Source organism: Diadema antillarum, unplaced genomic scaffold, assembly GCF_040938485.1.
Source record: "Diadema antillarum isolate AM-2024a unplaced genomic scaffold, OU_Dant_1.0 scf00000234, whole genome shotgun sequence".
NCBI classification, from domain to species: domain Eukaryota; kingdom Metazoa; phylum Echinodermata; class Echinoidea; order Diadematoida; family Diadematidae; genus Diadema; species Diadema antillarum.
Window position 1 is genome coordinate 237,589 of NW_027271123.1, and position 14,518 is coordinate 252,106.

Genomic DNA, 14,518 nt, shown 5'->3' on the forward strand with positions numbered 1-14,518 from the left:
GTCAGCACCGAGTGTGTTCATGCTCGAAGCAGATTCTCTTTCCAAAATCTTGCGAACACTTTGAGGTGTGTGCAGCATTGGTTTCCACACATGACAGGATAATGCCATGCGTTCAGGGGTCGGAAGCCCTGTGTTTTATTTCCAGCTTTATGAGGTGCTTTGCTAACCCCTTTAGTGGAGGGGGAACCGCACACTGACAGGTTTCTTGAATAGCCTGAGGGAGAAGTATCAATGCACTTATTTATCACATCGGAATCTATACCTGTGCTGCAGTACTCCAAAAAGAGCTTTGTCTTAGCCAAACCTGGACAGTTCACAAAAGGTTGTAATGAATATTTCAAAGGATATAACCATCAATGGAGTAAAAATTTGGTGACCTGATTGAGTTTGTGTGTATTTTTAGTGTGATTTCTTCCTTAAGCTGAAAGAGAAAATATGACTTCGAAACAAAAAGTAATTCTTGCTCTTATACGCTAATGTTTCTGGGCCATAAGAGCAGAAGTTAGCAGCATACGGTTACACAAAATGTTCAAAGTAATAGTTGATGTGGTTAAATGAATGTTTCAAAATTATGAGATGTACTTTTTCATTTTTTGAGATTTGGCATAGTTATATGAAAACACAAATAGGAGTCATTAGGTGTAATATAATTGTATATTAGAATATACTGAGAAAATTTTCTTTTAAGGAGCAATCTTTAAGTATAATGCAGTAAAATGCCTTTTGGATGTAAAATTTCTTTCTTTTATAAATGTTTATCTTTGGTGTTTTATTTATGCGGAGAAAACATGGGAAACACATAATTCTTTTCATTATTTCCAAGGGCAAGTATGATTTTAGGAGCTCTGAATACTGTAAAATCTCAATGCTGAATTTGCCACATCCTTAAAAATATACTTACTCTCATAAATGTATACTGTATAAGCTTTTATTTTCGCGAGGGTTTAATTTTAGTGACTTTCGCGAATCACTATTTGATCGCGAATTTAACAACATGCGAAAATGTCACCATTTGCTATGGTAGCAATTCATTTATGATAGCTTCGGTGTCGATTCGTGAAAACAACATCTCGCGAAAACGTCTGGGACCTCCTAATTCGCAAAAATATCTGTACGCGAAAATAACAGCTTATACAGTACATGATACTGAAACTGATGCAAAGGAAATCCTTCTAGCTCGGTCCTCCAAGCAGTTTGCCATTTCCCCTTCACATTGCTAGCCAGGAAATGTCTAATAGTTTGGTGCATATAATCCTGGTAGAAACAATAAGGAACTCTGTGAAAGGAGGCATGTAATTACTGGTGCCAATACTTGGCCATAAACTTGCCATTAGAGAAGCAAGAGCAATCGTGCAATATGAGTTTTTGGTCATCACCAAAATGGATCTGAGGTTTGGAAAAAAAAATGGTTTGAGGTAGATGTATTTTGACAATAATCACATCCCAGGGATTAAGGCGGAGACAGACAGGCTGCACGATAGGCAGAACTGATGGGTATCCGAGAGCCATTTTCAGTATTTTGACAGGCTGTGTGACTTTTTGAGGATGCCTGGCATATAGTCAAGATACATAGTATATTGTACATTGATCACATACAGTTTATGATGTTTTGCATTGTTTAATACAAGGACCTATTTCATGTGTAGTCATTGAAATACTCTGATAAACATACCTTGTCTTCCCATGACTTTTGTTGCTTTGTCATCGGGTCATAGTTTTATTATTGTATGATGGGATCGATTACAATTGCAAATAACGTACAGATAATAAACCATCAGCAGAGTTTCCAAGGTTTTGTGGTATCACTGACATTAATGCCTAAAGCTGTCTATGTAGTCTTTCAAGCTCTTTAATGATACTTGAAAGGAATACATCTGTTGTAAATGGCAAACTTTTATGAGCTCAATATAACCAGATTAACCAGTGCTGAATATAGTTCACATGTAATGCTGCAAACAATGAACCGACCTACTCCCCTCCCCCACCCCCAATATCATGCCCTTAATATGTTTGTGTGATATGGTGATTGTTAGGTTTGAGGGTACTGGTAGTAAGATTTTATGCTAGATGATAAGGAATGGCAACATAACTAAATTTCTCGACCCCTTGTCTCTCTATTGACTTGCTGTTTGTAGGAGAGTAGCGATGTCGTCCTACGACCAGCTTCTCTATCAGGTGGAGTCCCTAAAGGCGGAGAATTCACATCTGAAAAAGGTGAGTTCAGTGGTTTCGTGGAGATTGTAGCCAACATAACAATATTTGATTCCAGATGAAAGCCATGAAAACTGAAATAATGTCTTTGTTGTTGTTGTTGTTGTTGTTTTTGTTGTTGTAATACTGAAAAAATACTATTGCAAAAATTGGTACCTTGTGAATTTCAGTGTGTCAACTGACAGGATATTTCTGAGTGGCTGTAAAATGATATGGGGGTTACTATATTTCTGTGACATTATCACATAGAACCCATAGTACTCTCCTGCATGCAGAATATCACAGTTTTCAGTTGTTGTTATTTTAAAGAAATGTTTTCCACACTATTGATATACAGTATATCAAGGATAAGATGCCTTAACACTTCATGGGACTGAGACCAAATAGGCCGCTTTCTTTTTAGAGTTTAAAGCAATTTCAGTTTTCAAGTCTGTGAGTGATAAAGAAAGAAAAGAAATAGATGGCTGCATACAAGGTATGATCACATGAATGCTTCTCCAAGAGAGATTTCTGTATCTCAATCATGCTTTGATCATTAGACAATTGTCAATATATTGTTCTTTAAAAAACGAACAACAAAATCAAGACAATTAGCGTCAATTTTGTTCAAGTCAAATAGACCTTGTAAGACATTTCATCAGGAAGTAAAAGATGGTTAAAAGAAATAAAGGTACGCTCATTTTTTTTTCCCTCTGTTCGTTATTATCGCTAATTCATCCAAGCAAGAAAAAGAGTATAAGCAATGAAAAATCTTGAGACATACATGCACCCACATACGTTATTAACTAATGCTCTCCGGTGACTAGTGAAATTTTTGATCTTATTCAGTTGTCAAGAATGTTTAGACACCACATTCCATTTTGGGTGGTGGGAAACAGCCGGTGTGCAAGACATTTCATGACATGATGGCTGGCCTGCCCACACATCACACGCTTGTCATGTGATGAATGGTTCACATGATTGATCCCATCCAATTTGTGACGTCCACTACCCGGTTACCGTTCCCCCGGCAACCGAGCAAATTCGGAACATGCAATCAACTGCAGGAACTGCAGCATTCGATTCTTGGCGTCTCCCAGGAAAGGTTATCAATGATGTTTCATTGTAACAGATGATGGAGTCAGAAGGAAGACTGGTTTGTATGGAGCGTGATGTGATTTCCATCAAGGGGCCAACACAGAATTTCTGCAAGTTTCTCATGTAATGGCCATGATAGGCAGTAGTGAGAAGGTGCTCTAGATTTAGGTTTTAGATAAAACATCACCTATTCTTTTCTCCATTTCTTTTCAACCATTTCAACCTGATTTAGTGAGATAGCATGAATGTGTTACAATACTCATTCAACAGTATGAATGAGGGTTATGTATCATTTCTTTTCCAAGGAAAGCTGTGGAAACATTTCTTCGTACATACATGTTATGTGGTATTGTGACATTGCATGTAGAAAGTAAGTCTGGAGAATTCAGGAAGTAACCATAGAGCACCACCCACACAGCACTTCTACCTCTATATGCAGGATTGCTGCTGAAAAGGATAGTTTTGCCCATAGGTAATTTGTAGGGTTAAAGAACTTGGTCTTTCACTTACAGATTGCCAACACAACAGTCACAGCGTAGAAAATCAAATCATGATCACAGAAGCATATCTAAAAAGTGTAGCTTTCTCATTCAAGTGAAAGTTCTCTCTGTATACCAGCACATTGGTGTTCTATGTCTTTATATATATCATCATTAGATTTCAATGATAAAAACTATATGGAAGTATTATGATACATACTGAAATCAAAGTGCTTTATGTCACTGTGTGTTCATGATAGAAACCAGATATCAGTGTGAACAAAAAATGGAAGCAACGAGTCTTTCTTCCTGGGATTTCTTTCTTTCTTTCTTTCTTTCTTTCTTCCAAATTCTGTTTCAATAGTCTCAGGTTGTGAGCCCCCCTCCCCCCCCCCCCCCCCCACACACACACACACTCAAAATGTCCCAAGGTCCCCATTCTGTGTGGTATCATTGACAGTCTGGTTCCAGCTTATTCTTCCAAATCAAACTTACAGTTAGCATTCAAATTTTCATTTGTCATGATGTGCCTTCTGCACACGAAAGTTCAAATTCCTGTATTACTAATACATATGTAGTATACTTGTAAGTTTTTTATAGTCGGCAACTCATGAAAGTTTCATGTCGCGAAAAAAGCCGTTGGCTCCAATTTGCAAAAGTTTCATGCTGTGTATGTTTCTGGTTTTACAGTACGTAAAGCTGAAATTGTTAAGTACTTATTCAATTTGTGAACATGAACCCAGAAGATTATCCCCGTAACATGTATTCCCATGGGGCTTTTTAGCTGAGAGTGTGGAGGTGATGAGATGGCAGCATGTTAACAAACACACCATGCTGGGAATTTGGGTCATGGGGGTTGTGTGTGTGATGTGAGCTTGGGAATACCTGCACAATTGTGACATGTACCTCGATCCAGACTTCCACTACTTGAGGTAATTTGCTACACAGTAACTTGGTGAAGTTTGAAGTGCTCGTCCAGGTTGTAGTCAGTTAGACCAGGGCCCTGTTGCATAAAGGTTGAGATCAAACTCTACTTCAGAAAATCAAGTATAAGTCTCTGAATGCTCAGTTCTGATTAGCTGGTATTTGACTTATGTTTGATTTTCTGACTTATGTTTGATTGCATCTTTTTATGCAAAAGTGCTCAGTTACCAGAAATAAGCCACACTGCTCGAACTCTCTTTCACATTAAACTTTCTGCAGCATCAGTAAATACAGAGTTGTAAGCTATATATTTTCATCTCTCTAGTTTTTTCTTTGTAAGAATTAGTAAATAGGCCTTATAGATTTCTAATAATTTTTTAAAGATTTGATACAGAATGCTGAGTGTGTGCTATTTTCTCATTTTGATCCAAAATATGTTTGTCTGTTGTTTTTATGTGCATGAATTTTTTTGGACACTTTGTAGGGGAATAACAGTAGAAGCAGTTCGTATCATTACACAGACTTTTGGATGGTGAATTGCCGCTAACATTTAAGATGGGAGAAATGTTTAGAATTATGTTTGATCAATGTGCAAAAATGACATTACATAGTCCACATTTAGCCCTTGGCCTCAGGTGATGAAGCACAGTCTGGTCATCAATGTTTCTTGTATTCATGATACATTCACAGCTACAATGAATCAACAAGTGCTGCTGATTTTGTTTTCCTTCTGTGTGTTTGTGCTCCTGTGTATGTATCTATATTGACTTTGTATGTTTGTATGTGTGTATTTTACTACACGTGTGTCCTTCTTTCTTTGTGTTTGTGTGGCAATGTAATCGTGTATTTTCACATTTCTCAGAGAGCTGAGGAGGTTGCAATAGTAACCATGCTGATAGTTCTTGTGATGATGACTGAAGATGACATGTTTTGCTCTTACTGGCATCCAGGTTACCCCCTCCTGTGTAGCTATGACCTCTGAAACACCGGCTGTGTGTTGTGTGTAAAAATGAACCAAATGATTGGTAGAAGCAGACATGTCATCCAAAAGAGTGATCTATCTTGTAGACTTGGTCTTTTTTTTTCTATTTTGTAGTTTCTTTGTCCTTTACTTTGCAAAACACTTCACATGTTGAACTCAAGTGATGTGAACATCAATATTGATTTTTGGACGCCAAACTAAAAAGCAACCAAGAGCATTTGAACTGAGCGAAGGCCATTCAAAGGAGGATCCAGTGGAGGAGAAATTGCTCTCCTCTTCTAACCCCCCCCCCCCCCCCCCATGATGCTGGAAATATGCTTATACTGAAAATCTATAGCTACAAAGAGTGCTGGTGTAAAGGGACCAAAAATCCTCCAATTTGAAGACAAAAGAATTTGAGATGACTTCCTACATTCCAATTCATGAATCATAAACTAAAAAAGAAATCAGTTCTCTGTTGGTGATCAGACTTTTCACTCAGTGCAGGAAAGGGAAGATAGGAAGAGGAAATTACTAAAAGCTGCAGCTGACAGCGGACATTGCTTTATGCAATCTCTCCACCAACTTGCCATATTGAAAAAAAAAAAGATTTAAAAATCCAATATCGCCCTCATGCATGCGTGATGTAGTAGTTTGAGAGCGGATCGTACCGGTGCCTGATATGTGTGGATTAAATTTAGGATGTTATACGATCCCACAATGGTTTTTCTCCCTTTGCTCTTAAAACCATGGAGCATGGAGAGAATCAAGTTACCCACCAAGCCCACGGCCATTGCTTCCTCTGGTTGAAATATAGGGCCCAGCTCTGTCTGCTGAGAAACTGGGGAGGGGGAGAGAGAAAAGTCGAGCGAGCATGATATCAAAACCATGTTTACTGGTGCCTGATGCACAGTAAGCTATCCCTTGCAAATTTTAATCACTGCAAATTCCTAGACAGTGACATATTTATGGGTCCAGCGTGTGATAGAAAGAAGGGACTTGTCATACATCACATCCTCAATTCAGAGACAAAGAGGATGTGATTAGTTGTTGTCAGCATATTATATGTCAGAATCAGAATTACAGTTGGAAAAAAGTAATAATTCACATCCGTAGTGTTTCTTTTTTTTTAGTAATCCCTCATCTGCTAAGCAGACTCTGTTTGGTTTATTTTTATATCTTCTTAAAAATAAACAATACATTGTGTTCCCACAAAATACATGTACATAACAAGCACGAAAGGGCTTCCCCCTCCCCCACATGTCACCCCCCCCCCCCCCGGAAAAAAAAAAATCTACAGTGAAAATTGTACATGAATGGTCATTGTGATGACATTGTTGATATACAGTAAAAGGTTTATTGCCACTTGGTCTAATATCAGATGGTTTATTTCCCATTTCGTCTAACACCACAACGGCTAAACTCATTTGGTCTGCTATCAATTTTTTCTAATGCGTGTTTGGTCCAATCCTTGCTTGGTGTAATGCCCAGTTTGGCTAATTATCGTTTTGTCTAATGACCAGATGGTCTAATTCTAATTTTGTGTGCTTGGATTTTTTTCCCACTCTGCCTAATGGATTGTCGGTATTAGGCCAAATGGGAATAGTACATATGAAAGTGGACGAACTGGTAATGAGGTGAAGTGGTAATTGGACTAAATGGTCATTGGAAGAACTGGTTGTAGACGAAACGGGATTAGACCATGTGGGTTGAGACTAAATGGCCATTAGACCCAAGTGGGAGTAGACCAAGTGATAGATGACCAATGTAGAAGAGCAGAAAGAGAGAGAGGAACATGAAGGAAACTTTAAAAAGTTAGTGATAGTTGGAATTGCACATTTCCAAGAAAAAAATGAGTTCTTAGCATCAATATGGAATTGAAAATAATTTAGTGATGAGTTTATCCACAATATAATGCTATATAATTGATAAAAGAAAAGAAATATTAAGTACTATTTTGGTTCTGAAGAATCTGCAAATTTTTAACCCTGTTTTGTTCTAGCCTGGACCCCTCAGGTCAGTGCAAAGGTGGCTATTGTTTCATAGAAATAAGAAGAAATTGGATAAGGGGCTTTTCAAAATGGGCTGCAGTGCCTCAGCTTTCTGAACATTAAATATCATGTTCAAGTTAATTTAGAATATTGAGCATTTCACCAAATTTAGATAAAGAATAAAGTTATGGGACTTCAAAGTTTCACATATTTGTTCAAAACAATGATGTACATTCATAGTTACAGGTGAAAATCATACAAAATACTTCACAACTCGTCAAGTGTGGTCTGAAAAAAGAGGGTTGGTTTTTTGTTGTTGTTATTGATAAATTAGTTATTGTAGCCCTCTTTCCCTTTAGAATCATCTAATTACAAACTGAACAAAAATTTGGTATGGAGGATGTAAGCCTGTCATGATGCCACTTCGAGGAAGGAAATTAATATGAAAATGAGTTAGGTACATTATTTTTCAAGGATTTTCCTTTAAAGAATGGAGCACAAGAAAGCAATCATACCCTTAATTCATCAGCAAAATCTGGCAAAGGGGAGTTTACGACCATTTGAAGATCAGTAAAAGTGCAATGTGACTTTTAACTTTTGTAGAGTGCAAGTTTTGTTTACAACTGGTCTTGAATTGCATGCATTGATGTGCTTCCGCAATCTGAGATGAAATCTGTCGTTAAGGAAACCTACTTTAATTTCTTATCTTCATGGTATCAGGCCTCCTGAAATTGCAGAACTTGTTAGTGTCTTGGGTGGCTGTTTTTGTTTCTGATATTGATAAATTCAATGTTACCCCACATGTGTTAATGCTCTTTATGTATTTGTTGATATTGGAGACTGTTGTGTTTACTTGCCCAAATGACGGCAGGCCAATAGGCAAGGAGAGAGAGATATAGCCGCATTGTAACATATTGATTCATGACTCACGGCTTCAATTTTCCTGCATCTGGGTCATCCAATTCTCAATTGTCTCAACCCAGATACCACCCTGGTTTAAATTACCTACTATATTCTCTCTATCTCTCTCTCTGCATCTTCCTAGCCTTTTCTCTTTCTCTATCTCTCTTTCTTTCTCTTTATGTTCATGTTAGCCCTTTATCTATTTCCTTATGTTTCATACTCCACCTCTTGCTATATTCCACTGTCTTTCAGGTTGCGGATCTACTTCTATCCCTCACTCTCATTTAAGAGCTCTCCAGCCAAACTGATGCGATAGTTTAAGGATGAATATTCAGTTGACGAGTGACAGTTGATTGAGTAGGAAGCATGAGATGTTGGAGTGGGGACCAGCTGTCGGGGCTGCCGTTGGAGAGACGTGTGTCTTCATGAATCTATGTATTGGGTTATTACAGTCTGGAGACCTGTGCAGAGTTTTTGCATGTGTTTTAAGGGTGAAATTTCACTCTCGTTTGAATATGTGATCAAGCAGACTGCACAATGAAAAGTTGATTAAAACTAGCATGGAATTGTGATTTGAAGTGTCACATACTTAGCAGACTAGTAATTATGGTCATAATCACATATACATCAGATGAGCTGATGATGTCTCAGCTCCCAGGTCTCCTATTCACTTGCACAGGAAAAAAAAATCCTCACTAGATTTCCTTTTATTTTGTCATGAGTTGCTCAAGAGGGGGAAAACCACTGATCCTACCCTTTACATGAAATTCTTCTAGTCCAACATTGAGTTAACAATAGTGACATTTTGAATGGGGATTATGGTTGTGTATAAACTACGATGATATTTAGTAAACTTAGTTTTGAGATGACGTTATCGTAACTTCTTCCAATTTGCAAAATTGATTTTGTTACATAAATTTCAAATCAACATGTGAACATTTATAAGTTCCATAACTGCTTATTTTCATGTTGTCTTTCCTTTCAGCTTTCATTGCTGTTTTTTACAGTTCTACTTGAACACAGAAAGCAGCTTCCCTTTAATTTTTGCTGAATGATTTTTCATCCATACAGGGCAGAGACTTGGCTACAGCTTTACTGTTATGGAAATATTATTGAGTGAAATGTGTGGTACATTTCAGACATGTGCGTCATTAGATGATACTTTATACTAGTGATACTAGTACATCATTTGAGTATAAAGTCTTAGCACTGCCATTCTATTCTATTTTATCATGATTTCAGCTGAATTTCAGTTGAGAGGTCAGGGAAATAATTGTTCATAAGACTCCAGGGAAGATGACATGAATGAATAAAGAATATGATGGCAATGTTTATCGACACAAGATTGGAATGATTATGGTGCTGTCCATGTGTGTTTTCCAAGGGTTGGGGCTTCTTGTACACTGCTGTATTATGTAGTACAAAGTTCCATGAAAAAAAAGTCACCAAATCTCCGTCTTATATGAGGTTGATGATAATGAAAGGCATAATGTGCTATGCTGTTGGTTGGTTGCCTCCTTTCTCCAGGAACTCCAAGACAACTCCAGCCAGCTGAACAAGTTGGAGACAGAATCCTTCACCATGAAAGACGGCATGAGCCACCATCACTCAAGCAAGCAGGAGGAGGAGCTTCTCGCTCAGGCTGCCATGCACGGCGTTGGCATGGCAACCACCACGTCTTCAGCGGGATCAGGAGCAGGGGCCAGCTTCCAGTCAAGCAGTAAGTGACTCTATTCTCTCTGAGTTGTGTTTAGACATCCCCTGATGTTCAGAAAGTGATAGTATCCCAAACTAGTCCATTTTCTTTCCCAATGGGCAATACTGTCATTTGAAAATGAGGATGGTGACAAGAAAGATTTTTTGGGATGTTAATGTTATCAAAGGATTCTTAAAGCCTAAATATTACTTGGCAACAGAGGGATGCTGTATGAAACCAATGACTGCATGATTTGATCACATGCATGTAGCATGTTTATACATCCGTGTACTGAATATTTAACTTGTATGAAATTGTTTTGTTGTCACTGAGTTGCAAGATTGTTTGAGATTTTCCCAGTACAATTTTGGAGTACACTGATGATTTCATTCACGATTTATCCAGTACAATGTTGGAGTACACTGATGATTGTATTCACACAATGTAAGGAGAATTTAAGTAATTTGTGAACTTGCATTCTGACAGCATTGTCTAGATGAGAAGCATGTCCCCCCCCCCCAAAAAAAAAAAGAAAAAAAAACCCAACCCCCCCAAAAACAACAACAACAACAAAACAAAACAAAACAAAACAAAAAACAAAAAAACAAACACACACACACACACAAAGAAAGAAAACCCCAAACAAGAATCAAACATAAAATGTTATTCAAGTAGAGAAGATTTTTACCAAGGAAGAGATTTTGGTTTGCTGTAAAGTGAGTCCCCCCCTCCCATTCATGATCTCATGCATTGTTCAGTATTTGAATGATAGGCCTGGCATTGTGTCACAGAGAGTGGGCAGACTTTTCATGTTGCTATGATGGTTCTAGTCAGACCTTAAGACCCTGTTTACAGTGGGCAAAAGGCTGGCCTTCATTTTGATGTAAACACATGAAAATTGAAATGGGGTACCAAAAGCTTTTTTTTTTGTGGGGGGTTGGGGATAGGGTATCAACACATCGTGGTATAGAGGACTGTTGTTTTTGTAGTGAAGAAATCATTTTCAGTGATTCATTTGCCAAAATCTTATCTTTAAAGCTATTACCTTGCTTGTACACTACATTTCCCTGTTTTGGTATGGCTGCCAGCTGTCATATCAGGTGACACGACATTTGCTTCTGCAACAGTTGCTCCAGTCTTATTTTCTCCAAGGACTCGGGGTTAGGGTTAGGGTTGTGATAGGGTTTTAGGTTTAGTTTGATGTGAGGATTAGGATTAGGGTTAGGGTTATGTGTGTGGGTAGAATTTATGTTTGGCTTTATCTGTTTCTGCAAGATTCATTGTCTTGTATTCAGATAATATCTTTATGGGACTTACCGGTAATATCTACAGATGAGTAGATACAGTGTACTACAACAACGTATACAGCGTACTTGTTCCATCTTTACATTGAAGCATGAGAGTTGAATCTGTCAAATAATTTTTCCTTGTCATTTGATTCTGTGTCACTAAAACCAACTGAAGAAGAAATATACCAGTCATGCCCACACTGCAACACTTGGCAAAAGTATGCACTTCATCAAGCAAGAAGTGGATTGTTTTAACTCCATAGACTCTCTATCAGGCCAATTCCATTCTATTGATCAACTGACAATTACTGTAAAAGTAGATATTTTCACACAACTAATTTTTCACGCTCAGCTGGAGAAGAAGAGTTTCGTGTTTTTAATTCTGCGATATCAAGACATCAACTATGTAGGAATATATGGCAAGCAAAAATATTCGCGTGCTAGTTTCTGATTGCGCGAAATACGCGAAAATTTCAACACTGCAAAAATTTCCACTTCTACAGTAGTGGTTTGTTTGTATGCCAATTTCACTAAATGCTTGATTTATTTGCTATGTAGAGAATCTTATCTTATACCGAAATGGTTCAGTATGAAATGTATGGACATTAAAAGAAAATTGAGAAATAAAAATAATCAGGTACATATCATTTGATGTAACAGTAAACTTCATTTTGTGTAGCCATAACACCAAAATGTACATTATAGATGAAAAATTTACAGGCTTTTAAATGAAAAATGAATACTTTCAGAAGGGAGAGATACTGAAATAGCGTAAGTTAATTTGCTGAAGCCAATGGGCAAGCTGAAATTTTTGGTTTCAAGATTGGTATCCAGAGGCAAATGTCACATCTGGACAAGCCACTAGCAACTGCATGAAATTGCTGAAAGATGGGCGAAGTTTAACTTTGTAGAGAGCGTATAGAGTACAGTTTTCATGTGTATGTGGTATATTGCAAGATTCCGCAGCAGACCCGGCTTCATGTTCATGATGAAACAACTGCTTGCCAGAATCTGTGTGCAAATACGCCCAATTGGGAGGGATGATGTCCCCAAGTTGCCGCCGAAAGTGGGTCAGGAGATATTGCAATGTAGACGCCATGTCTGCGTGGTGGCGCATGACGGAGAAAGGGAAGGGCCCCTCTCTCTCCCTTCTCCAATATGGATTTGATGGCTCTTTGATGTTTATGAGACTATGAATAATTTGGGGTGAGTTTGACGCTGCTCGCATATGTGATGAAGTAACGACAGCAAAGCGTTTTCAGACAGTTCCTTGCAGAAGAAAAAAAAAATAGCAGTGTAAGAGGTCATGCATCATGAGACATCGTGCTGTAATTAGTTTGGCTAATTAACCCTCTCCAAGCTGCTACCTGTGAATGCTACGGACGTATCATGCAATGGAGTTGACGTTGGCATCGACAGGAGTGATATTCAGCTTGTGAAAAGCAGCATTATCATTCTGCACACATCTATTAGGAGTAATTCTTAAAGCCAAGATATCATCAATATGTTAATATCAAATAACACATACAAAATAGAAGTACCACAGACAACAATATTGTAGACAACTTTTCCTTATTCGCCACATATTTGCAAAATATTTGGTAATCTTGTTATGCATCTTAAAAAAGCTTTATGATTTTTCATTATTGTCCCAAATGCATTGCCTGTTCTCCATCTACAGAACAGGATACACAGAAGTATCCCCTGATTGTTCTATCAGACCTTTCTGACTTTCACTTGTGAATGTTGGCAGTCCTGCTTGTTTTTGTTTGTTTGTATGTTTATTTGTTTGTTTTGAGTGTTGTTTTTTTTAGGCAAGTCACTGATCTTTTCTTTTTTTTTTTTTTTTTAAATGGGACAGAAGTGCATTTCTGTTTTGGCTAGAATGATGTGGCTATATGCCTATCCAGTTACATTTGCATTCGCTGTTGTATTTCACAGGTAGTGCAAAGCTTGCAGGCAAAGCTCACAGTCTGCTGACAGCAATAGCATCAGGTGGGACTGAAGCTTGTCTGAGGCCCACAATGGATTTCTTCAGCAGAATAAAGGAGCTAGAACGAGACAGGTTTGTACTTAGATGTAGTTTACATGTTTGTGTGTATGTGTTTCTTTGTTTTATGATGGGCATGTTTGGTATTTGTTCTTATTTGTATACGGTAAACCAATGAAGCTATCCTTGCTGTCTACTTTGGCAAGAATTAGTACAAAATGAGGACATCTATCAGTGCCTGGCTGAATAATGCAATAGTTTTGCTGATTGGAAAAGATTTTTTTTTAAATGCAACAAAATACTAAAGGTACAAAGTATCCTGTAGTCAGCGTGCGATATCATGTAGTGCTGTGCACCCTCTTAGTTTTGAGAAAGGAGACTCCTCTGGTACAGCAAAGTGACTAAATGCACAAGACTGTGCATGAGTTTGTGTGTGTGTTTATTCATTTATTTAAAGAAAAAAAAAGAAGAAGAAGAAAAAGGCCAAACTATGGCATCTTTCCTTTGTACTTCTTTATTAAGAATATTTTCTAACAACCCAAGAAGGTTATTGTGTGCTTCATTTTGTGCTTCTTCCAGCATTTTCTTTCAAGAATCCCTCTTGCAACTTATGCAATCATGCTTGTCTGCAATCATGTGGCATCCTCAAGCAATATCCCGATGGAAATGCATACATCCTGGGGAAAGATGTTTTACCTGTGTTTATCACATCTCATTTTCCCATGACACCAGAGTGTCTTCCCTTCCTTCCTTTCTCCGTCGTTAATTTGCCATGCCTGCTGGACTCTGTCGCCACCACACCCTGTGACTGACAGCTGGACATATATCATAATGATGATATTCTCTATCAGTGGACCCATTCACACTTATGGTGAAATATATGTACTGCTGTATTTGAAATGCCACAGTACTTTGTGCGATATTTCGTAATGTGAATCCAAATACACTGCAAAAATACTTTGCAGAATACCATGGTATTTAGGGCGGTAATTCAAAC

The 14,518-nt window shown here is 37.9% G+C and overlaps 1 protein-coding gene across 2 annotated transcripts in view; it reads left to right on the top strand.

The window, feature by feature from the left end:
* Positions 1-14,518, top strand: part of LOC139724860 (adenomatous polyposis coli protein-like) — a 115,450-nt gene that overhangs the window by 39,889 nt on the left and 61,043 nt on the right. For both annotated transcript variants that reach the window (XM_071635983.1, XM_071635984.1), the window contains exons 2-4: positions 2,136-2,214; positions 10,074-10,266; positions 13,473-13,596. In XM_071635983.1, coding sequence (XP_071492084.1) covers positions 2,146-2,214; positions 10,074-10,266; positions 13,473-13,596 — 386 coding nt within the window. In that variant the 5' untranslated portion in view covers positions 2,136-2,145. The remainder of the gene's footprint in view (positions 1-2,135; positions 2,215-10,073; positions 10,267-13,472; positions 13,597-14,518) is intronic.